A 24,936-nucleotide genomic window follows, 5' to 3' on the forward strand; every position below is an offset into this window, starting at 1 on the left:
TGGGGTGATTTCAGCTTTAATTGGTGGGTAGGAAGTCCTGAACCAGAGTCCCTTAAGTGGGCTGCCGCTCTCTTTGTGGCTTCAACCCAAGTTGTCTAGTTCTGCCACTGCTCCACATTATCAATCCCCTTGAAGGTGCTGCCACTGCTCTGAGCTGTCTATCACTTTGAAACTACTATCAGTGCCGCTGGGCATTGTCCATCACCTCGGAGCTGCCACCAGTCTGCAGTGTCCACTGTTAACAATCCCAGCCAAGTTCTCAGATAGGGATCAGTGGTGTCTAAGACCATTAACAAAGTGCTTAGCAGCAGAGAGGCAGCTCTAGCAGAAGCCAAGAACGTTTTCTCTCTTTCACTCTCCCTTATTCAGTGTGGCTTTATCCTCCTCTGGTGATGGGTCCAAGTAGAGCAGTGTTTCTCAAACTGGGGTCGCTGCTTGTGTAGGGAAAGCCCCGGCGGGCTGGGCCGGTTTGGTTACCTGCCCCGTCTACAGGTCCAGTTGATTGCAGCTCCCACTGGCTGCGGTTCACCGCTGCAGGCCAATGGGGGCTGCTGGAAGCGGCAACCAGTAAGTCCCTCAGCCCGCGCTGCTTCCATTAGCTCCAATTGTCCTTGAGCAGTGAACCGTGGCTAGTGGGAGCCAGACCTGCGGATGGGGCAGGTAAACAAACCGGCCCGGCCTGCCAGGGGCTTTCCCTAAACAAGCGGCGACCCCAGTTTAAGAAACACTGAAGTAGCAGATGACAACCTACTATTGCTTTCAGTCACTCCATGAGCTCAAATGACAGAAGTTAGGGTGGTGGACCCAAATGTTCCAACTTTGCTTATGACCTGGATGGATGTCAAAATGGTTCCACATGATAGAATTTCTGTTTGATATTAAAAAACCTAGGAAATAGCACATGTGTGCACATACACACAAATTTTGTTAAAAGAACATTAAGGTCGCCACATAAAAAGTTAGGAAAAGCCAGAATTAAAGTTGCCCATGCAACCCTAATTCAGCCTCCTTATATATATGCATCATGATACAGTCTTTAATTAAATGATCACTATTTTTCCACAATTCCCCCGCCTCATTCAGCTCAGGGGATGAATCAGGGTCATGCAATGGGGGTGGCTGCTGATTACAGGACCCCCTCCCTTATTTGTTATATAAGTTGGAAGGTTTTTAGTGAATGAGGTAGGGCACTGCAGGAAGAGAAAGAGCGTCTCATTGGTAAGACAACTGACTGTTGCCCTGGAGATCTGGAATTTACTCTCTTACTCTGCGATAGAGTTCCTGTGTGATGCCAGGTAGTCACTAAGTTTCTGTTCCTCATTTTCTGAGGGCCTGACTAGAAATCCTGGGGTCTGGCTTGCAGAAGTTCTTAGTACTCACAACTGCAACTGAAGTTAACAGGAGTGGTGCTTTGAGCATATGTAATGCTAAGAACACTAACAAAAAATTAGGCCCTAGTAATCTCAGATTGGGCATCCAAAATTAGCAGACACTTTTGACTGTGCCTTAGCTCCCAATCTGAAAATGGGGATAATACCATCTCCTCACCTTACCCAACTTTTGCGAAGATTAATTAAACACTCATTAATTAAACACACTATAGTGATGAGTGCCACAGAATAGCCCAGGATGAAATTAATACTTCTGTCTTCAGAGCAGGGTTTGAATTGTGTGCAGTAAATAAGGCTTGGAGCGACACATTGAACAATGAAGATAAAACAAAATATTAAACACTTGTTTATTAACTGAGCACCAGCCATCCTGTCCGCTGTAGGAGGCAGAGGTTCTGGGAAGAATAGTTTATGATGACATGATTAAAGATAACCATAATGCACATGCATAAGAGAGCTGAATTAAGGTTGCCCAGGCATCCTTAATTCTGGTATTTCTTAACTTCTGAATACTAAACTTTGCCACTTTAATAGCCTTAACTTTTGTTTTGATGTATTTACTCACCATACACGCACACAAACACCACTTAGTTGAGGGGAAAGCCTTTATTTCTTGGATTCAATTAGACTCATACTGAGTTTAATATATTTCTAATTGTGATTGCAAGTTCTTTGTTAAATCAATGCCCACTCTTCCCTAATAAAATAGATTTTAAATTGCAGTTTTGAAAAAAAGGCACCAAGTCAAATCTACATGAAAACAAATAGACAAAAACTCACAACCACCACAATCTTCTTTGTTTTCCTATCCCCTTCGCACTGGAAACTTTTCCATTTTCCTCATTGCAAAGGTTTTAATTGAAAAATAGACAATTTTTTCACCTTTTGAGTATCACAGAAATATTGTGAATCCACAAGATCTAAAATAGTGGACATGTTTTTTTTTCTAAGAAATATCTTTCTGGGTATTACCATTCTAGTACTTCATAGCATTTCTCTGCCTGAAGGTGATTTTTTTGAGGTTCAAGCAAAATCCATCCTCCTTTTTTGAGGTATGGAACAATACATTTTTCCATTATAAACTAATAAAAGCCATAAGGCCACTTCTGGTCATGCTCAGTGGGCATTTGCTAAACTTTCAGCAAAGCTTAACAAAGTCCTTCTTCCTTTGTGACATCACTGCATATTCTCCTTTCTGGTGCCTGGGCAAGGCGTAAGGGTTGCAGGTAAAAGCTAATCGGGGACATACTCCATAAAGAAGGTGATCATGGTATCACCCTTAAAGTTCTGTTACTACAGTTTATTTGCCTGTATATAGTCAAAGGGTAGATTGTGTCTTGGAAGGTAGACCCTACACTGGGACAGTTTGGTATCTCTCCATCCAAAGGGGAACACAGGAAGGCACTGTATTTTGAACAGTCACAATCCTTCCCTAAGTCCCTGGGACACCATACTTTCTTCTCAAAAACCTCAAGTTCAAAATAAGATGCTGGTTCGATGCCCCTTATGTAAAAGAAAAGTTGAAATTCTATTTTTCATTAGATGGAAAAAAGAAATGGTTGAAGAAAACTCTGTCTAATGCCTTTGGTGCCTGACCTTGCTCATTAGTCTCTCTTGCTTAAAAAAAAAGGCTCGGAAAATTGCATTACCCTATACCATCAACCCTCACTCAATACAGACACAAAAGGCCAGAAAGAGAAATCCCACAGAGCTCTAGTATTGACTTGTTAGAATTCCAGGCGTCTGCCAGCAATGTAGTAACTCTCTATAAGTAATGAACAAGCATCTGAGAAGGACACCGTGCCCTTTTTGATTCATGTTCTAGTCTTTTAGAGAATCTATTAATTGTCATTGTTTTTCCCCTGCACTTAACAATAAATTGTCCTGTATGCCAATAGGTGTTCTCTGCTACTTCTATGGGAGGAAATTTACCTTTTGCCCTGGTGGATTCTTTGTACAGCATGTTCCTCAATATCCCAGTTGGAAATGCATGTATTAGAGCTCAGACTGGGCAGAAATACATTTTAATCTTCTTAAGAACTCCTAATGTTTGTGTTTTATGTGGAGAAGTAACACTTTCCAAATTCTTTCTCGTGGCCACTAATAATTCTTTCTTTTGTGTGAATTTCGAGTGTAAAAATGTGTCATGTGAGATTTGTGCAAGTTTTCCAATAGTTAACACTGAATCAGTGATTTGCCTATTCTGGGCTTTTAAAAACTAAGATAAATATTTATACCATTTTCATGTGAAACTTGTATAGCAAATATCAAGCAATGTTCCATTCATAACTCAATGGGTACCCATGCACGGCAGGGAGGATGGATGAGTCCCAGTAGGGAGGGGGAGAAGATTCCCTACTTGGACAGCAGTGCTTGGAGGTACTCACTCTGCCTTTGCACATAGGCAATATGAGGACTTATCTAAAGGCCACACGAGGCTCCTGAATCAATAGGCATTGAATCAGGCCCATGGTGAGAAGCATCCTTTGCTGTACCTTTAAAAAGGCAGAGGCGCCAACTTTGAGTTCTCAGGGGGTGCTCGACAGCCACTCTGCCCCAGGTCCTGCCTCCCCACCACCCCTTCCTCCAAGCTCCCACCCCCCTCTTCCCGCCTCCCTCCCCCGACATCTTCTTGCCCCTGCTCCTCCTCCTCTCCCCAAGTGCCTCCTGCACACTGCTGAACAGCTGATCACCGGCAAGCAGGAGGCACTGGGAGGGAGAGGGAGGAGCTGATTGGCAGGGCTGCTGAGCACCCACTAACTTTTTTCCGTGGGTGCTCCAGCCCCAGAGCACCCACAGAGTTGGTGCCTATGTAAAAAGGGCTAGCCAGCGTCCCCTTGCCCAGCATGTCCATTCTAGTGAGCAAATAGGCTGTGCTGTGGTCCCATTAGACACACCCACTCAGTCCCCTCTGTCTCGCTATCCTCATTCCTGCAGCCAGTCATGGCTGCCTTTCCCATATGTGTGCTAGACATAAGAAAATTCCCCCACCCTGCAGTGCATGAGCATAAGAGAAGCCATAATTTGGCCTAATGTTAGCAGAATAATACAGCAGATTTTGTGTTCACCACAGGCAGTCAATTCCATGATTGTTTCCACAGCAAGTGTCACTTGGGTCCTTTTTCACATAAAGTATTTTCTCTTAATCACTATGTCGTTAACTTTAATCCCCTATTACAGAAGCATGAGAAACATTGCCAAGTTAACTTCAAAATTGTCAGCATAACTTTTGTTCCTGAAAATACTCAACCTATGTCCTATCAGCAGGTTTAACATTTCGTATCTTTGATCTAAATTGAAAGGAGAATAAAAGGCGCTGATGTATTTGACTGCTCAACTGCAAAAAAGGCAGCAAAACATGCTGACCAATCAGTAAATGTGAAAGAACTTTGTAAAAAGTCACCCTCCTAGTCGACACCCTTACTGTCAATATGCTGAGTTGTCCTTTCACCACAAGCAATGGGTTTGAAGCACATGGTTGGGGTAACATGTCTATTTTAAATCTGTCCCTTTCTGGGGCAGGTAAGGGGTTTGAGATTTTAATGCAGTAAATATAGAACCTTTTGTGAGTATTAAATTATAATTTTTAACATGAAGGATATTTAGATTAAACAGAATAAACATTTCCTCTGCACATAATTTTGTCCTTAACTTCCATGGAATCCACTTACGGCACTCCCTAGCTATGTGCTTCCTTCTCATCTTCTTTTATTACTACATTGAGAAAGGGGCCAACATAAAGCTGATTCATCTGTTTAAATAATGGGCAAGACAAAAGAAAAACACAGGAAATTATCTAGAAGTTTCCCAAGATACAGGCAGAAGTTGTTTTGCTCTAGGGAAGAAGACTCTATGGGGTACCAGTTTCCAAGGGAGTTAAAGGAACTAATAACCAGTATCCTTCATTTAGTGAATGCCATTTTTACTGTAGGCGATTTAAATAAACGTCTTAAAAGGGGTCAGTTTATATGCTCATTCAAGGAGTACCCCTTGTGCATTTCAAATAAATTGATGTGTATTATTATTCCACAGTCTTTGCCCAGATTGCGACCAAATCTCCTTGGGGCTGATTCAGCATTCTTTGGGCAAAATGGGAGCCTGGGATACAATGATACTGATTTTACTAGTAATCATCATCACATCGCTGCCAATCCAGTCGAGTCCATATTTCCTGAGTTCGGTTGGCAGGACATGGTGGGCTGCAGGGGGAAATGGTCAGACTTTCTTTTGCTAGTTTCTCTCCAGAAAGCACTGGCTCCTCTAGGCTGGTGCTCTGCCATGACAACTTTGTGACATCAGCAACACGCTGCAGTGCCTGAGTTCACTGACATCATACTTTTAGTGTTTAGATTTAAAATCAGCAATGGTAATTTGTGAGGGCTTATATTTCCCCCCTCACTTTTATTCTTAATCTGCCCAATAAAAGAAATACCCTTATATAATCTTATTTGGGAGCCATTCCTTGATATCATATCATAAAATGTAGAAGTTATGAAATAACTCCCTGCAACAATTACTTTGCTATAAATGACAAATCCCAGAGGTGTTGTGCCTTGCACTATCTGCTGATGGACTGTACAATTTATTACATTATAATCAACACACAGCGATAGCCTTTACTAAGAGAAAAATATACCACTGTGACTGTTACAAGCTCTAATATATCACAGTTACTTAGTTTAACTTTTCCTTATAACTTAACTTCTCATTAACTACTAATAGAATTATCCTGGTGTACAATGGTCTCCTGAAAGTGTCCTCATTTGATAGTTTGAAGATGGAGTAGCATAACATTTTGCTCTTCTCTTTCCTGAAATTTGTGTATTTAAAGACGCCCACTTTGACTCTATGCTGGAGTTTTTCTGAGTCCTCATTTTCCTCATTGACAAGTTTTCTGCTGTAACCTGTGTCATCTTTCTTGTCTCTTCTTACTTTTGCAGTGTATGTCACCTTTTATGCTGCTTTTGTATGGTACTTCATACTCACTTCCATTTCTTTGAGTTTATTCACTGCACTATCTTATTAAAGTCAAAGCAAAAGAGGCATTCTTGGAGAAATGTGGAAGTCATAAAACGAAGGAAGCTGTATCAGAGTTGAGGATGAATATTTCTTTTGTGTTGTTGTTCATCAAGGCCTTGGGTGCCATTGGTCATTGCAATTAATAATTTGTTTGAAGTCATTTTAATTACATTTGTTAGATGTCCAGGGTGGCACAATCTTCCAAAGGACTCGATATTCTACTTTTGAGTAAGGACTAAGGTCTTACTTTTAAACTTTACATTCTGAAAGTATTAGTGCACTTCATAAAAACTGTAAGCTCTTTGGGGCAGAGACTTATTCTGTGTTTGCATAGCACCTAACACATTGGGGTCCCAGTCCATGACTAATGCTCCTAGACACTACCACTATAGAAATAATATATTAATCAGTTAAAGAATATGTTCCGTTTCACAATAGATACACAGTGAAGTTAAATAACATACAATACTCTTGCTGGAATGTTGCAACATAACCCTACTTTATTTCTTAGAATTCACAACATTCAACACAAGAACCCAAAACTAAGAGAAACAAAGCAGGCTGCTCCCTAAGACAGAGGAACAACTCAACCCACCTTACTCTCTGTACCATGATCAATGGAACTGGAGTCAGGAAGCCCATGTTCCCTGGAGGGACTGCTATTGATAGGACACCAGGAAGGAACACAGGGACTTAGGCTGGGAGCCACTCAGGCACATGGACAGAGCAGAGCACAAATGTTCATGAAGTTCCACTTGTTCAACTTGCAGATGTTATCCTCACTGTCAGAAAGGCAGCAATGATACAGAAGCTGAATGAGACCATGACAGAAGACTATAAACTTTTCTACAGTGATATGGGGAAAAGAGCATAAAACTCAGCCTAGAAAAAAATGTGACTCAAACAGCGAAGGTGAATATATTGGATGTTTGCTCATAGCAGAGGGACTGAAAGCAGATCCCAACAAGATCAAAGCAGTCAGAGACATGCCAGCTCCAGTGGATGTTTATGGTCGCTCCAGTCTACAGACTGGAGCGACCATAAACAACTGCATTACAAATGAAGTCATTCCACTTTGTGCCCAATATATGACATTGACATTTTTGTGTGGAAAGTCTCCAGCTTTGCCCAGTGTGAGCAGTATAGTGTCCTCTATGGATGCTAGTGGGGGGATGGGTGTTGATAATTTGTTTTTAGTGTTTATGTAAAAATATTTGTAAAATTAGGACTCATGTATCATGATCAATGGAACTGAAGCCAGAGAGCCCATGTTCCCTGGAGGGACTTCTTGATGGGATGCCAGGAAAACTGAAACATGGGAAGTTAGGTTAGAAGACACTCAGCAAAATGTACAGAACAGTGCTCTTGTTCAACTTAGTCTCCATTCAGCCTCACTCTTCGCTAATGAAACGTTATAGGCTGGCTTTCTGCAGGCGGACTGTTGCTAGGCCCAGACTGCATACATCCCTACAGACCCCGTTAGCATGCATAAAGGACCATGAAACTTCTTGCATTTAAAGTGATAGCTTGTAATTTTCATGCAGTTTACAATACAGCAGAGTAGGGTGAGAGGGAGGTTCACTTCACACATTACTGAAATGCAGCCAGTTCTATGGTAGAACAGTGTAGTTGTTCATTTATACACAGCAATACGGTACAACAGCTTCAACAGAAAGTATAATGCAGGGAATTTAATAAGGCAGCATGAAAATTCCTAGTTTAAACTTGTCCAGTACATTGGGCTAATGCTCATATTCCTGCAAAGAGTCTCACAGGACCTTGAGCTGACTAAAAGTGGTCAGGAGGACCTTAGTTTTTCATATCATCATAAGTATAACACCTTCAACAGCATAGTACCTGCTGGTCAGGAATTGGTTCAGTAGTGATTCAGAAGGAAGAGGGAGTGCTGTCACATGACCATCAACACCATTTCCTGTGGCACCCTGAGTTTTCCCTATGTGCTAGCCACTTGAGGACTGATCAGGCACAACCTTAGCTAATAAGATCTGATTAGATTAGAAGCCTGAGGTGGTCATTACAACTGGCATGTTCTATGTGGTCATCATTGCATGAAGTAGAATCCCTGTATTGGTATTTTAATTATATAACTTTACACCCACAATCGCTCCAAGATCCCAGTTAGCACAATCTCATATTTCTAAGCCTTTTTAAAAGTCTACAATTGGTGCATCAATATAATTATTGCTGAAGAAAGAAATGACTTAAAATATTAATGTTTCAGTACAAACAATATTTGTCACCATGTTGTTGAAGAAAATCATCTTTAGCAGGCTAGATATTAGTTTAAAATAGAATTTTGTAAATGTATCTTTATGACTGTTCCTTTCTGTCTCATTATATTTTATCCGATTATACATAATTTTCAGCTATTGCATTTATCTTGTGTCAGAAATAATATTGCTGCTCTCTAACATTTTTAGAACTGGAAAAATATTAATCAGACACTTCAAAGGCCTTATGCTGAAAAAAACATTTTTAAACTCATAAAAGAACCACCATCTTTGCCCTACATCAAAACTAATTTTTCACATTTGAGATAAAAACACTGCATTACCAAAGTAAAGGTCAATCTGAGGGAAAAAAGGATTCTGGCTGACTAATAAAGTAATCTTTATACCAAACGATAATTTACAGTTTTAACAGAAAGATGTTAATTCCTTTTCCCTCTTGTTTCTAGGGATATTAAGGAGTTGCTTGCTGCTGGTCAGATAAATAGCTGTAGATTTAACCTGATCACTAGTCACAACCTTTATTTCTCTTCACATTGAGTCTGCAGTCATACTAGAGATGCAGGTTCTAGGGTTTGCTGTTCAGGGTTAGGTGGTGATTACTGTGGGGAAGTTATACCATTCAGGCACCTGTTTTTTTCAAAATAACCAACCAAAAATCAGCAACATGTACAGAACAGACTCTGTTTGAGAGTATGAGATTGGGTTTTATTTTATTTCTTTTGCAAGAAATCCCATACTCTCAAACAGAACTTGAGATTTGAAAGTGGTACCTGAAAATGTAAAATTATTCATACCATAAGTTAAGGAAATCAGAACCAATATATTGACATGCAGAGAAAACTCCATCTCACCAAGTAGAATGATTACAACAAAATTATATCCGTGTATACACTACCCTGTAGAATTTTAAATGCATAGATAGGAAAGCTCTTCTGTAACTCCTGAGCTAGTTGGTAGGAATGTCCTTCTTTTAAAATAATGAAATTATTGTGTTGATTCACATCTTTAGAATTAGATTCTGATATGCCATTGTACAGGGGTTGGGAGAGGGAGCTTCATTCCTCTCCCCCACCCCCAAATCTGTGTACCGACCTAACACAACTGCAGAGATGTGAAGGCACAGTACCCCAGCTGTGGCCTCAAAGTTGGTAAGGAGTAGATAGGGCCACGTTCCTCTCACACAGGCAATGACTTCATAAAGGCCTATGTCTTGGCATTATACCAGCAAGCTAGGCAAGAGCTGAGCCAGAATGGGACACTGGTCTTTCACATAAAACCAACAAGTTGGAGAAGATCAGCCAGGAATCTCACAGAGGGCTGTCTCTTTACATCAGCCCAGCAAGCTGTAGTTGAGCCATGGAGCTCACAGAACTTTGTGTCTTGACATCAGATCAGCCAACCAGTGGTGCTGAATAGGTAACTTCTCAGAGGTCTGGGCCTAGATATCAACTCAGGAAGCTAAAAGAGCTGGCCAGACATGCCAAACCTGTGAAACAAAAACAGAAATTGGGCTTGTTTTTGGCTTAATTGGCTTGTGAGTTGCTTGTTGGCTAATTTTTGGCTTGTAGCTTGTTGTATGTTTGGCTTGTAGCTTGTTGCTTCTTTTTTTTGATCCGCTCCCAGCAAGCAGGGGCAAGGGGCGGGGAGAGTCAGGGGTGCACAGAGGGCCCACCACAGTCCCAGACTGCACGCCGGCTGTATCTAGTCACATAGAGTTTTGGGGTTCTCAGAGATTGGCTTGTTTTGGACTTGTTTTGAAATGGGATTAGCTTGCTTCTTGGCTTATTGTGAAAGTCGGAGTGTTTATTTACTGCGTGGAAGTTGGCAACTGTGGAGCTGACCCATAGAACTGATAGACGATAAAGCCAGCCCAATAAGGTAGAGGTAGTAAGGCAGTAACCACACAAAAACCTGGTCTCTGACCAAGCAAACAAGCAAGATTGGTGGTAACCAGTAATTTCACAGATATTTTCCTTGACTCACTAAAGCTACTGAGCTGGTGACTTCATAAAGGCCTGAGCCATGACATCAGCCCACCAAACTAGAAGTATAGAAGGAGAGCCCTCTCAGAAACTAGTGCCCTGAAATTACCCCCAACAAGCTAGAGTTGCTGAGCCGGTGAGATCACAGAAGCACGTGCTTTGATATCAATCAAGTTCAGAGGAGCCTAACATCACCGAGAACAGCAAGGTAGAATTGCTGAGTCAGTGAGCTCAGTGGTATCTTTTAGTGAGTGATGCTGAGCAGGGGTTAAGGAAAAGGGGGAGCATATTGGAACAGAGCTTGACTCTGCTAACACCAGAAACAGTGTTCTCTCTGGGCGTGGAAGAGCTCAGCTCCTTGAAGTTTCCCTCCTGCCTGTTCACTGTCTGGTAAAATGAGGACATATCAGGTAGGAGTATCTGCAGTCCTGCATCAGAAGAGCAGGAGGTGCTGTCCCTGGCTGGGGAGTTTATAGGGCTCTAACCCTTCCTGCCAGTGGGTGGATCAGCACCAGCATCTGATGGGAGAAAAACTGTCTGAGCTGAGACCCCTATCTGCCTCCTTTCTTCAGCTGCAAGATCTGTCCTTCTGCTGGCTCCCTCTCCCATCCAGGGGGACAGAGAAGGAAAGAAGCTGTCTGACACCTCCAGCTCTCCCTCTATTCCAGGGACAGATGGAAACTCTGTCTCTGGCTTCCCTCCTTTAGCCTGAATCCAGGGGAAACAGAATGGTCTTGTCAGTTCTCTCAGCTCTCCTGGCCCTGTATAATGGAGAGAGTCTTTGGGAAGACCATGATTTGCCTATTGTGCTGCTCCACACTCTGTGCACAAACCCACACTCTCTGGCAGGGTATGAGCCTTCATGGGAACTGCTGTGGAGTTTGGTCAGGTATTCTCTTGTCCTATCACACAAGATGATGCACCATCCCTTTACCACATGGATGTAACATCCATGGGACCAGAAATGAGGAGCTCCCCACTTCAGTTTTGGTCTGCTTTAACCATGGCCTGTACTGGCTGGCTTAACAGACTAGGGTCAGGGAAGCATAAAGAATGGTGCAGCCTGTGTAGTCCTCTGAGAACTGGGCCACTTGAGGAGGTATTGACCCTACTGGAGGCAAAGTGCCTATGTGAGCTAGCTTTCTGTGGGGTGATGACATTCTTCCCCATCCCTTAGTTGCGCCAGTTGCTAAGTACTGCAATCCAATCCTTGAAAACAATGTATTTGTTGGGGTATATTCTACCCACGTTTCTGTAACTCCTGTTGATCCTTACTGGGACTAGGAGAGAGTGTGGTACTTAAGATCTGAAGTGTCATTACTATTTATAGTTTTCGGTCCATGCTCCAGTACAGTTTCATACCAAATGTTGTTAGAGGAAATGAAAAACAAACTGCTTCATTTATGGCAACATGAAGCTATTCTGAGAGCAAAGAGTGAACTGAAACTCTTAAGTTTAACTCTCTAATTTTCTAACATTGTTTGAAACGTGTATTTCCCTAAACCCTCTTGCTTTAATGCCTCATAGGGCTGTTTTGTATTCATGGCTTGGGAGGAAAATCTAATGTTTTTCCATTTTCCCGTGCTGTCATCATTCATTTTGGTACAGACTTGAGAAGTAAAGAAAGAAGTTAGCCAAAGGCATTTGTGAGTAATTACACTTGCACCACATTTCTCAGGAGTTAGCTGGGAAGCCTCGGTGTGTACAAGGATTGTTCGCCTCTTTACAGGAAGAGTCTGACAAAGTTTCATTATCCTTATCATTATCCAAAGTACTGGTTATTGATTATAGCTTTCTGCAGCACAAAAGAAGGTTAACATGCTAGTGTTTGTTCTGGAAATGGAATAGATAGTTCTGTAATACTCACTTATAGAATTAGAGATTTATTGGACACTGCACGTTCCAGTTCCAACTCCAGCACACACAGGCAGGAAGACTGAACTTGCTAACCACCCCAGATCAGAACAACAACAACATAATATACAAGACAACAGCTTACTGCTAAGATAAGGATATAGCACCATCTACTGATGGAGGCAAGACAAGGCAAGTTGTTCTGAATGAGTGGACCCCTGGTTCTGCACAGAGCCCTACTAACGCCATTGGGGCTCCATGCAGACATAGATGTCCACTGGCATGCAGTTCATTGTAGGACTGGGTGCTAAGTTTGGCTATAACATTTTATAAATAGAGCAGAGTGAAAATTTTTGGATGAAGCTTTTTTTGTTGTTGTTGTCATCTCCCAAGAATGCAGGTTGAAACTCTGTGCACGTTCATGTTGAATTCGCCATATTGTTTCAGTCAGAACTCCCAAACCCCTCAAAACAAAAATTCCAAAGAAGTCAAAATGTTTCCTTTTGACATTTTCAAAAGAAAACATTTTGACTTTTCAACTCACAACGACTTTTCATTTCAAATTTTACGCCAGTTTTATTACAAATACTTTTAAAGGTTAAAATAACCTTGAAAACAAAACAAAACTTTTTTGGTTCAGACACCAAATAAAGAGATCTTATTTATAATGAGAGCTCTGCTATAGTTAGAGCACCAATTAGAGCATTGGAGTTTCTGTGACCAGACTGTTAGTTCAGCTGCTGGGGCTCAACACTCTGTCACAGTTGCCTTCTGGTTCTCGAATAGCCTTTGTGGCTTCATAGACAGACTATGTGAGAGAAACAGGGGGGAGCGACTTCCATCTCATGGTGCAGTTGGTTAGCATATTCTCAAATTAATATTAATTTGTTTTTCATTTTCTCGGGACAGATGGACAGAAGAAAGTTCAAGAGGACTTTGACATAGACATGGACGCACCAGAGACAGAACGGGCTGCAGTGGCGATACAGTCTCAGTTCAGAAAATTCCAGAAGAAAAAGGCAGGATCCCAGTCTTAGTAACTACCTTGTAGTTTAAAGTGGTAGTTCTGAGGTGATCTGTCAGGAAATTAATAAATAAAACCAAGATGCATGTACAGAATATTTAAAACCCTATTGGCAGGTATATAACAATGAGCTTGTGAGTGGCTTCATCCTTGTGATCTCCAGTCCCTTTTCTTCTGTAATTCACCATTTTACTTGATGTTGTAATAAAAAGTTAGGATGAAGTAATTAAAGTGTCTTCTTTCATCTGTCTTTATATTAATCCAGCAAGCACAGTGTTAGAAACAAATCCAGCCCAGATGCCTATTTTCCTCTTCACTTACAGCTTGGAGACATAATGTAGCACCGTATATTATGAGATTTTTGCTGAGGGAAGAGAAAAAAGGTCTGAGCCCTGCTTACCTCATTTAGAGAATTCCAGCTGCCAGTCAAATGTGACAATAACATGATTTTTCCTGCAATGAGGTGAAAGTGAAAAATCACAGACAGGAGGTGGTATGGAGGAGGCAGGTGAGCCATTTATTTTTGTCTCACAATTCAGACGATAAAATGGTTTAGGTGAGGAAATCACCACCCATAGTGGGTCCCAAGATCGAAAACAGAGAACACAATACATCCCCATTTGGATCCTACTGGTCAGAATTACACAGCTTATGCCAGATGTCAACAGTTCTAGAAATAACCCTCCCCCTTCACCTCCCACCAACAACATACACATTCAGAGATTTGATGTAGAGGGAGATTTTCCCCTCTAAACTCTTTCTTTCCTGATTATAACTGTTCATTACCTATCCAAACAATGAATGTATTTTTCCTGACCCTCTATATTTTCCCATGGTTTGCTAAGTAAACCACAACATATGCTTTGCCTCCCACTACAGTTTTCTCTTTCTCTAGGTACATGTGACCATCCCTCCCTCCCCACCATCAGTGAAGTATGTTAGCTTTTCATTAATACATTTAATGAAACGCTCACAGCTCACAGCACCCTTGTAAGGTAGGGAAGCACTATTTTTCAGACAAAGTAAGTAAGAGCCAGGAATAAATTAAGATTTTCTGAATCCTAGTTCAGTGCCTCAATCACAAGATCATATTTTGTCTCTAGCTTTGATGCCTTTCTGTTGCTTACCTCCTTTAGAAATTTCACAAATAACTTGCCAATATGAGCCTAGTAATCTCAGGATATGGAACGTAGAGAACACAGACTTCCCATTTATCTTTCAAAAGGTACACCACATCATATAATAAGAGCCTCAGGATGTTAATTTTAAAATTGTAATGGGTTTTGGGTTGTGGTAATACCATTTTGTTTAGGTCAAAAGTCTTTATAAAATAAAATAAAATAATGAAGGATTGCATTAACCTGGTGCGCTATGTCATCTGAAATAGCATAAACTTTGTAATAGTTCCTTAACTGGATAAAAGCTATGGGCAAAGCAATAGGCTTTTATTCTTTATCTGACACCCCTTGGAGTAATTTAACTCACATGGTTAAATCATATGGTTGGGGCAGAATGAAAACCATTTCATTGTTGAATCACAGCAACTAGGGCTATTGGTAAATGGATTACTGGCCTTTCGGCAACAGGATTATTTTTCAGCTTCAAGATCAGAGTGCAACTCACAAATAAAGTCTGCACACACAATGGAACAATCAAGAAGGCGTGAGAGAATGACATTTGGATTGCTACAGACTTTGATGCAGACGATCCTTTTATAGCAGAGTATTTTTATACCACAGCTTCACTGCAGATTCCCATCCATGTGGGCAACATTCTAACACCTAACTCTTGATTTTTATTGGTTCTTTGCTCATGTTCAAGGCAGAAGAGTTTTAAACAAGGTTTTCCTTGTCACAAACCTGTACCATCAGTAGGCAAATATGGCTATTGTGGGAGGGGTTTGCAGACATAGGCATACTTTTCTGAAGCACATGACCTATATTCAGCCAATAACTTACCCTATACTTGGGGCTATGCTTATACTTTTCATTTGTATCTCATTTTTACTTCCAAACACCAAATGGGCACTCTAATTCACTTGCCTTGGGAGTTTCCTAGATGAGAATAGTTAATATCTCAATTATGTTTATGTTGCTACTGAAATACCCAGGTCCCAACAGGTAATCTGAAAGATTGTTCCACAACAGATGAGCTGAGAGAATAGAAGGACATCAGCCCCCAAAAATACCTATCACAAATGGGTCGAAGATAACGTAATAGTAGACAGTAGGTTGAGTGGATCTAGACCCTTGCCATGTGTGGGATTTTAACTGTGAATTCAATGCATAAAACCTCCAGCCAATCACGAGGTGGAAATGATGAAGATACCATCTTTCCATAAGCAGCTCCAGAGACTGCAACACTAAATGATTCCTGTGAGATGGCCCCACTAAATGGTTAATACTCAACCTCATCAGTGAATAATCAGCAATGCCATGGAGACAGGGATCAAATGCTTAAGTCATTTTAAAAAAAAACCCAGCAGCTTATTTTTTATAATTATAGCGGTGTACATGCCTGGTTAAGTGTAGTTAGGACAAAGTAAAAATGTTTTATTGTTAGCCTATACTTCAGTGGGGAAGGCTTGTAGAATAGTCAGCTACTCATTCCATGGTTGTTTACTTCAGATCAGAATTTAGGCAGATCCTGTGCGGTAATACGACCTATCTTCCTGTGTCTGTGAGCTAGACAGCCGGGGAACTGCAGTGTCTGCATGGGCCCAGCAGCCTCAATAAAGGAACTTCCTTATGTTTACTACACCTATACCTGTCTCTTCCCTGTTATGAGGGATCTGGCAAGTCCTCTAGATTTGCAAAGTGCTCTCCACATTATTAATTTTCTTCCTGGATTGCTTGCACATGTTGTTCATTCTCAGGCCAGTAGTACATTTTCTTCTGCCTTGGGACCCTGGTGAGCTGCCACCCCTGGGTGCCTCACTTGCATTATGGCCAATGGTTCTTCTGATCCAGTTATCCACCTGTTATCCCACAAAGTAGCCTGCAGCCCATGTGTGGTTGTGGTAGTGTTCCTGAATATCCTGTCCAGGCCCCAGTTCTGGCATCCAAGTAAGAGGTATTCAGGTGTCTTGTTTGTGCTTATTTCACTCCATGTGCTAATGATTAATAATGACATGTTGTTCTGGATGCAGCAGTAAAAAATATGCCTGTCTCCCGTTGTATTTGTACATCTTATATAATGCAGATCACCACAAGCCTTGCTAGACTATGCAAATGGCACCTCTTTTTGACATTCACCTTCTTGAGTATAAAGTGACCCATCTAGAATCAGCCAGGGAATCAAGCCCAATGAACGTAAAGGTGCAATGTTAAGAGATTGAGTAACTGGAAAGATAGTTTCAACTATATGTACCCAGTGCATAGGCAGTAACAAATACTCTTTTGGATTGCTTGCAGAGCAGACTTTTCATCAGATCTGTTTAGCGAAATGTATTTCAGCAGCTACTGTATAATCTAGTTCAGCCAGAAATACATCAGTTTGCAGCACATTTGAAATTGATCCAAAATATCTTGGCTGAATATAGCAGTGTAAATATGTCAGGAAAGATATTTACAGAAGTATGAATTGGGGAGGAGGGTGGCAGACAGCAGAGGAGGTTGCCTGAATAAAAAGAAAATAAATGTAGTAAATAAGGGGGGTGGGTGAAAGTTCACAGAATCATTTGAACGGATTTGTTAAAAACCACTCTTACCCTTTTTGTGTGGGTCTTCAAAACAAGTTTTTCTTCTTCAGTCTCCAAAAATACCCAACTGCTGTCTACTATGATGACACCGTTATGCTTCGGGCTGGCTTGAGGATTTGGGGAGATTAGTTAGATGATTCCTTGGGATACAACCAAACTCAGCTGATTCGTTTTAAATACAATTTTGTGTGTGTTTTGTGTGTGTTGAAAGGGAATCTTCAGATCTCCCAGTTTCCTGTTACAGAAGTGTTGCCCATGTGCTAGGATCCATGTGTAGTTGCCAATATTTGATAAAGTTTTTTCTCTTCAGGGTAAATTGTTCAAACAAACAAGGGAACTGGGGGTTCATACTGCCAGAGGGATTGGGTGCATTTTGGTGAATTTTAGCACATATAGCACTTTACAGACATTTAGGGCCTGGTCCAAAACCTGCTAAGGTCACTTGGAAAGACTCCCATTGACTCCAGTGGGCTTTGGATCAGGTCCTATCTCATTAATCAGCACAAAATTCCTGTGAGGTAATAACAATAAGTAAGAATTGTTATCTCCATTTTACAGTGAGGCAAACTAAGGCAGAGAGATTAAATGACTTGATTAAGACCACAGTGGGAGTCTTTGTCAGAGCTGGGATTGAAATGCTGGAGTCTCCTGGTCTCAGTACCACATTTAGTCCTTTAAATAAAGTTGTCTCTCATGGCCAGAGGTTGCAGGCAGTGGCAGTGGGACAGTTTTTATCAGCTTTAAGATCTGTTATTGCCAGAGTGGGTGACACTGAGCTGGGATCCTCTCAAATGTTGCGAAACCTTTAGCCATGGCTGCCACAGGCACCAAAGTTGATTACTGGGAAGCTGTAAGAGGGGTCGTTAATTATTTATGATTCTAATGGATATGTGTACACTTGACATTTTAGTCATATTTTAACACACATTAACTAACCTGATTGTAAATTCTAGTGTAGAAACTCTACAGATGTTGGATCCAGGACAGGTGTGTGTGTTCTGTGTACACTAGACATTATAATCATGTTTGTTAATTAATGTGTGTTAAAAACACAAGTAAAAATTCAGATGGAGACATATCCAAGGTAAAATCAATTTAGTATTTCAGCCTAGTGATTGGGTTGCATTAGTTTATATCTTCACAGTGAAAAGGTCTAGAAACTCATCTAAAAAGAAAGCTGAGATTAACTGTGACATTTCTAGTGCTCACAGTCCAGCTCTGAGTTGGTTACTTAGTCCATCTCCTATAATGTGGCACTGCTGTTTTTATTACCCTTAAACTGTCCCTGACAGATGGGCTCCTACCCTTCAATAGCTCTAGTCCTGGTGAATCTAAGACACTTCTTTGGCCGCTTGTTCCATTCTGAACTTTTCTTAAAGCTATAGAGATTACTTTGTATTTTACCTAAATCTTCCCTGTGTCACTTATACTCATTTGCTGTAGATCAAATATGCCCAGTTCCCTTAACCTTCCTCACAGGTCTCATATTCCAAAACTTTTATAATTTTTGTTGCTATACTGTGAACTCTGCCAGTTTATCTACGCGCCTGAAACTAAATGCAGTCATCCAGCTGAAACATAACCAATGCTAAGCACAGCAGAATAATTCCCTTGATTATTCTATATGCGATACTCCCCTTACCACAGATCTATATGGTTTCTGGCATTTTCATGACAGTGTCACTTTGTTGGTTCATATTCACTATCATTTCCATTAAGTCCCAGATCCTCTCTGTGTTCCCACTGTCTAGTCAATATTTTCCCATTCTCTACACAGTTGTCTTCATTTTTAAAAGAATGTATTGGCTGTTAAGTACCTCTCCTATCTTTCTAACTCATGTACAACTTTGTAATGCTGTAACAGTTCAGGAATCCAGGAAAATACCCTTTACCCACAGCTCTTTACCCTGTAGATTGGGCAGGAATTTTAATTAGATCACACTTTTGTGTGTGTTTTCTAGTACTTAATTATTTCAGCCAGGTGCAGAAACACCAATGAACTTTTTTGATCTTAAGAAAATGTTTGGATCACTTATTTTATTCAAAAGAGTTGGCTGGTCTCTCCTTGCAATGAAGAATTATTTGGTGGGAGAAGTCTGAATATGCTTATCTAAAAATAACTCATAAAATAAGCCTGAGGACTGCTACCCGCTTTCAATGTGTTATGACTTAATGCTGTTGTGCAGGGGCCAGACTGTGATGCTATTATTTACAATGAACAGTAGTTTACACCATAAATAGCCTTACTGAAGTCAATAGGTCTATTTGTAAAGTAAGATACTATTTCACATGATTAAGATTATCGTGATCTGGCCCCCCAGGAAATACATCAAATAGGTAAATTTAGTTTAGAGTTGAGGCAAACTGATATTGCTATTTTTCTTTAATCACCAACATTTCAGGAATTCAAGTATAGTTCACTTAAAATGTTTCACTATATAAATATTAATAGTGATAATAAAATACTGATAATAGAACAATAACAAAGCCAAAATCTTAAATTGTGGTAGCACTTCCAAAGATAGAAAAAAATACTGTCCCAACTTAAAAGTGTATAGACTGGTATTGAACAAATGCATTTTTATTGAAACTAGGATTATTATTTTTTTCAGTGCAATATATTTTTCAGACAATCAGTTGTAGTTTATCTTCACTTTCTTTGGGCCAGTTTCTGGATCCAGCCACATGCAGCTGCCACGGAAGCATAATGGGGAGTGGGCCACAAACACACACACACACACACACCTCATGCCCATGTTAATATCCCTCCATCCCTGCTTCCAGCAGTAGCAAGGGGAAGAGAATCTACATACCGAATATTTTTCCTGCCCTGTGCAGATGGGCAAGGAGTGGTCAGAGTGCATCATGGAAATAGGCAGAGTCTTGAATCTTTTGCACAACATATCAGGCAACATAGCTGAGCTGATAGTCCAATAGGAAATCATTGTCCCACCCCAAGTGCAAGAGAGAGGTCAGAGAAGGAATTCTGTGTTAAGTGCTTATTTAAATGGCCCTTATTAAAGATAGGCCAGAGATGCAAAATTTGGAATTTTTTAATCTTAATTTTCCCAAAGTTGTAGTTGTGTGTTTTTAGAGGCAGGGTTTTGGTTCAGCCCATTAAGGGTGACCGGAACCAGTAAGAACACTGGGATCTGGATTCAAACTTCCCCACAACTCAGAGAGTTCAGTTTGGGGATTCAGTTTGAGGACATTTCTAAAGGTTGATTTATATTAAGCTCAAATTCTCCTCTTGGATCTGCACAGTAAATCCTGATGCCAATATTCTGCTTTCTCTTCATGTGTAGGACTTCCAGGGCAAGGAGGGCAGAATATTAGAGTCAAAATCTGTTGGGAGAAGAAGTTTGTTTTGAATAGTTTAGATTCACTAATTGTTTAGATTTCTCTTAACAATGGAGGCCCCACATCTAGTTTCTGATGTAACATTTGAAGTCTATTTATCTATTTATATGTATAGATACAAAAAGGCACGTCTCCAGTGCTCTAGGTGCCCTTGACACCAAGTTAAAAATACATAATTAAATAAAACCAGCAGCCAATATGCCCCCATAGAACTCATACCCACACAACACCCCTGCCCCCACAAACATAGGGCCTCCAAAGCCCAAGGAAATGGATAAACCTTGCAGCATGCATAGGTCAATAATGTCAGGCTGTTTTGGACTGAAGATTAGTAAGGAGCCACTATGCTCTTCAGTTGATTAATTCCCACAGAATAAACTCTACCACCAGCCTGTTCCTTTAAATCAAGGGGAAAACACAATTTGAGCATCTCTTTTGGTCATAACTGTGGCAGCATGACATAAGGAGAGTGTCTCAGGCAGGCTTTAGATCTCATGAAAAACTACTGAAGCTGAACAGCTAATTCAGGTTTAGAAGAGGAAAGTTGGAAAAAGTTTCTAGCTCATATGTTTTGGGATGCATAAAAAGAAACCTTATAAAAAGTATTAACTTGTAAAGAGTTTGGCCTAATTTTTTGATTTTGGATACCTCCATTTTTGGTTGCCCATCCTGACACATCTTGAGGGGACATGATTTTCAGAGGATAGGTGCTCACCACTGTCTGAAAAATCAGGTCCCTTTATGGTACCTCAAGTTGGGCACTCAGAAAATTAAGAAACCCAAGACTGCCAGTCACTTTGGAAAGTTTTGGCCAGAATCCAGACAAAAACCTTGCCACCATGTAGAAAGGAGTAGTTCTGCTAAACTAAGGAAGCTCCTTTGTTTTCTCATGATTTCAAAGTAACACATCCTGAACAAAGAGCTCCACTGTGTTGACTGGCTGAGTCACTGACTGCTTATTAGTAAGAATCCTTCACAAGCAAAATGACAGAAACCAACAGAGTACATCTAATCCAGTGTACTAAAAATGCTGTAGATTATCTACAGTAGGTCATAAAACAGCAAAAGATAGGAAGGAAAAGCTATTAGTACTAAATATGTCATTTAGTTATATAAGATAAGACTGCTCTATAATCACAGACTGGATGACAAGAATAAAGACATTTGAATCAGCTACGCCTCCAGCACACGAAGATAAGATAAGGAAAACGGAATTGGATATCAGGGGTACAGCTTTGCTCATTGTTAATTTTAACATACATGCATTATATTATGAAGTGCTAATAAGGAACGGTATGGCTCAGGCAATTGGTAATAGGATACGAAAACTGTCACCCATTGCTTATTGGTTCAGATTTTCCCATAGATCTGGACATATGTAATTGGGGTTATTCTTTATAGGCTCTGTTTATTCTTTTCTGGGAGATCTCAGAGGGCAGTTCCAGGTATTTGCTTATTTACCCTCAAGGGCTGTCTTGTAAGGGATCCTGCAAGGTCACAGTCTAAGTTGTATGTGAGAGACTGCTAGATGAGAAAGTGTAGCATTTTGGGCTACAGTGCCATTATGATGTGCCAGAGCCTCAGCTGGTATAAATCAGTGTAATTGCACTAATTGATTTATACCAATTTACACCAGCATGCCCCCTAAGTCAGGGACTGCAAGTGGGGAGCACAGCATCGAGTCATTATGGCAGTTGTATGTTGCTCAGTGAACCCCCTTATCCCAGGGGTATTCCACTGGGACTATTTCTGTTGGCTGCTCATGCCACTAAAGTGATGTATAAGAGCTGGATCATAATGGAGAATCTGGCTCAGCACATCTTCGCACAGGATAAGTGGTTCAGCCATATTCTCAAGGGTCTTTCATTCCTCATATGTTCTTAGGGTTAAGATCAGTTGCCTAAAGCTTGGTAAAGAAGCAGCCCAGCGAGCATAGGTTTGCCCAGCTGCCAGGGTAGTAAGCTACAACCTACACTCATTGCAATTTCCAACAGCATGAACATGTTAAAAAAACATGGAGTTATCCTGTTTTTACATGGGAACCTTTGTGTTCGAGAAAGTCTCTCTTCTTCCCAGCTTAATATGGTTTGGAATTACTTTGGTCACTCTTCAAAGTATACTGGTTTTGTCTTTGGAAAAGTCACATTCATTAGAGCATTACCTAAGTGTTGCCTGCTTAGTTATCTAAAACAAAACTGCTTATAGGCAATACCTAGGCAACACAGGAAATCCTGAGGTACTATAAAATTTTAAAGTTCTGTAAAGCAACTGGCACATTTTTAAGTATCACAGCTTTATAACATACATTTTGTTTTAGAATAAAAAATGAAAACCTCAATATTTGATCACTCATCTCTTCCTATTTGGTTCCTAGAATTTTCCTGACATATGGTACCTACCAGACTCTGGAGAATGATCTAACATCTCTTACAACTAGGATAAAAATGGATTTAGATACATCATATATGGGGAAATTAAAATAATTATTTACAAGGAAAGGCAATGTTAGTAGAATTTTTCTGTCATCAATATCTACTTACTCACTGAAGTCCCATATTTACAGTAAATAACTCAATACTATCAATCATTTTAAAGCAGTGAATGGAAACGCATAGAATATAATTTGGTCATAGGTAAATACAATACTATTTTTCCACTCAGCATTAATGCACATATCCATGGATATTAGTAGGGGTGTGAAGCGACTAAAATAATTAATCGTGATTAATCGTGTGATTAAAAAATTTAATCACGATTAATCACACTGTTAAACCATAATAGAATAACATTTATATAAATATTTTTGGATGTTTTCCATATTTTCAAATACAGTATATTGATTTCAATTACAACACAGAATACAAAGTGTACAGTGCTCACTTTATATTTATATTATAAGTATTTGCACTGTAAAAATAAAAGAAATAGTATTTTTCAATTCACTTAATACAAGTACAGTAGTGCAATCTCTTTATCATGAAAGTTGAACTTACAAATGTAGAATTATGTACAAAAAATAACTGCACTCAAAAATAAAACAATGTAAAACTTTAGCGCCTACAAGTCCACTCTGTCTTACTTCTTGTTCAGCCAATCGCTCACACAAACAAGTTTGTTTACATGCTTCCCGCTTCTTGTTTACAATGTCACCTGGAAGTGAGAACAGGCATTCACATGGCACTATTGTAGCTGGCGTTGCAAGATATTTATGTACCAGATGCGCTAAAGATTCATATGTCCCTTCATGCTTCAACCACCATTCCAGAGGACATGCATTCATGCTCATGATGGGTTCTGCTCGATAACGATCCAAAGCAGTGCAGACCGGCACATGTTCATTGTAATCATTTGAGTCAGATGTCACCAGCAGAAGGTTGATTTTCTTTTTTGGGTTCTGTATTTCTGGCATCGGAGTGTTGCTCTTTTAAGACGTCTGAAAGCATGATCCACACCCCATCCCTCTCAGATTTTAGAAGGCACTTCAGATTCTTAAATCTTGGGTTGAGTGCTGTAGCTATCTTTAGACATCTCACATTAGTAACTTCTTTGCATTTTGTCAAATCTGCAGTGAAAGTGTTCTTAAAATGAACATGAGCTGGATCATCATCCGAGACTGCTATAACATGAAATACATGGCAGAATGCAGGTAAAACACAGAGTAGGAGACATACAATGCTCCCCCAAGGAGTTGAGTCACAAATTTACTTAACATATTTTTTTTTAATGAGCATCATCAGCATGGAAGCATGTCCTCTGGAATGGTGGCCAAAGCATGAAGGGGCATATGAATGTTTAGCATATCTGGCATGTAAACACCTTTCAATGCCAGCTACAAAAGTGCCATGAGAACATCTGTTCTCACTTTCAGGTGACATTATAAATAAGAAGCAGGCAGCATTATCTCCCATAAATGTAAACAAACTTGTTTCTCTTAGCGATTGGCTGCACAAGAAATAGGACTGAGTGGACTTGTAGGTTCTAAAGTTTTATATTGTTTTGTTTTTGAGTGCAGTTATGTAACAAAAAAACAAACAAAATCTACATTTTATTTTATTTTGCTTGATAATTCACTTTGTTCGGTCTGTCACTACTTGGAACCACTTAAATCCTACTTTCTCTATTTAATAAAATCACTTTTTGCTTATTAATTAACCCAGAGTATGTATTAATACCTGGGGGGGGGGGGCAAACAGCTGTGCATATCTCTCTATCAGTGTTATAGAGGGCGAACAATTTATGAGTTTACTCTGTATAAGCTTTATACAGGGTAAAATGGATTTATTTGGGGTCTGGACCCCATTGGGAGTTGGACATCTGAGTGTTAAAGACAGGAACACTTCTGTAAGCTGTTTTC

At 40.2% G+C, this 24,936-nt stretch overlaps 1 protein-coding gene across 1 annotated transcript in view; it reads left to right on the plus strand.

The window, feature by feature from the left end:
* PCP4 (Purkinje cell protein 4) overlaps positions 1 to 13,747 on the plus strand; it is a 70,317-nt gene extending 56,570 nt beyond the window's left edge. Inside the window, exon 3 of the mRNA XM_054016469.1 lies at positions 13,408 to 13,747. Within this exon, the coding sequence (XP_053872444.1) occupies positions 13,408 to 13,535 (128 nt within the window). The 3' untranslated portion in view covers positions 13,536 to 13,747. The remainder of the gene's footprint in view (positions 1 to 13,407) is intronic.
* The last annotated feature ends 11,189 nt before the right edge of the window (positions 13,748 to 24,936 follow it).

The sequence above is a fragment of the Malaclemys terrapin genome, chromosome 1 (assembly GCF_027887155.1).
Source record: "Malaclemys terrapin pileata isolate rMalTer1 chromosome 1, rMalTer1.hap1, whole genome shotgun sequence".
NCBI classification, from domain to species: Eukaryota; Metazoa; Chordata; order Testudines; family Emydidae; genus Malaclemys; species Malaclemys terrapin.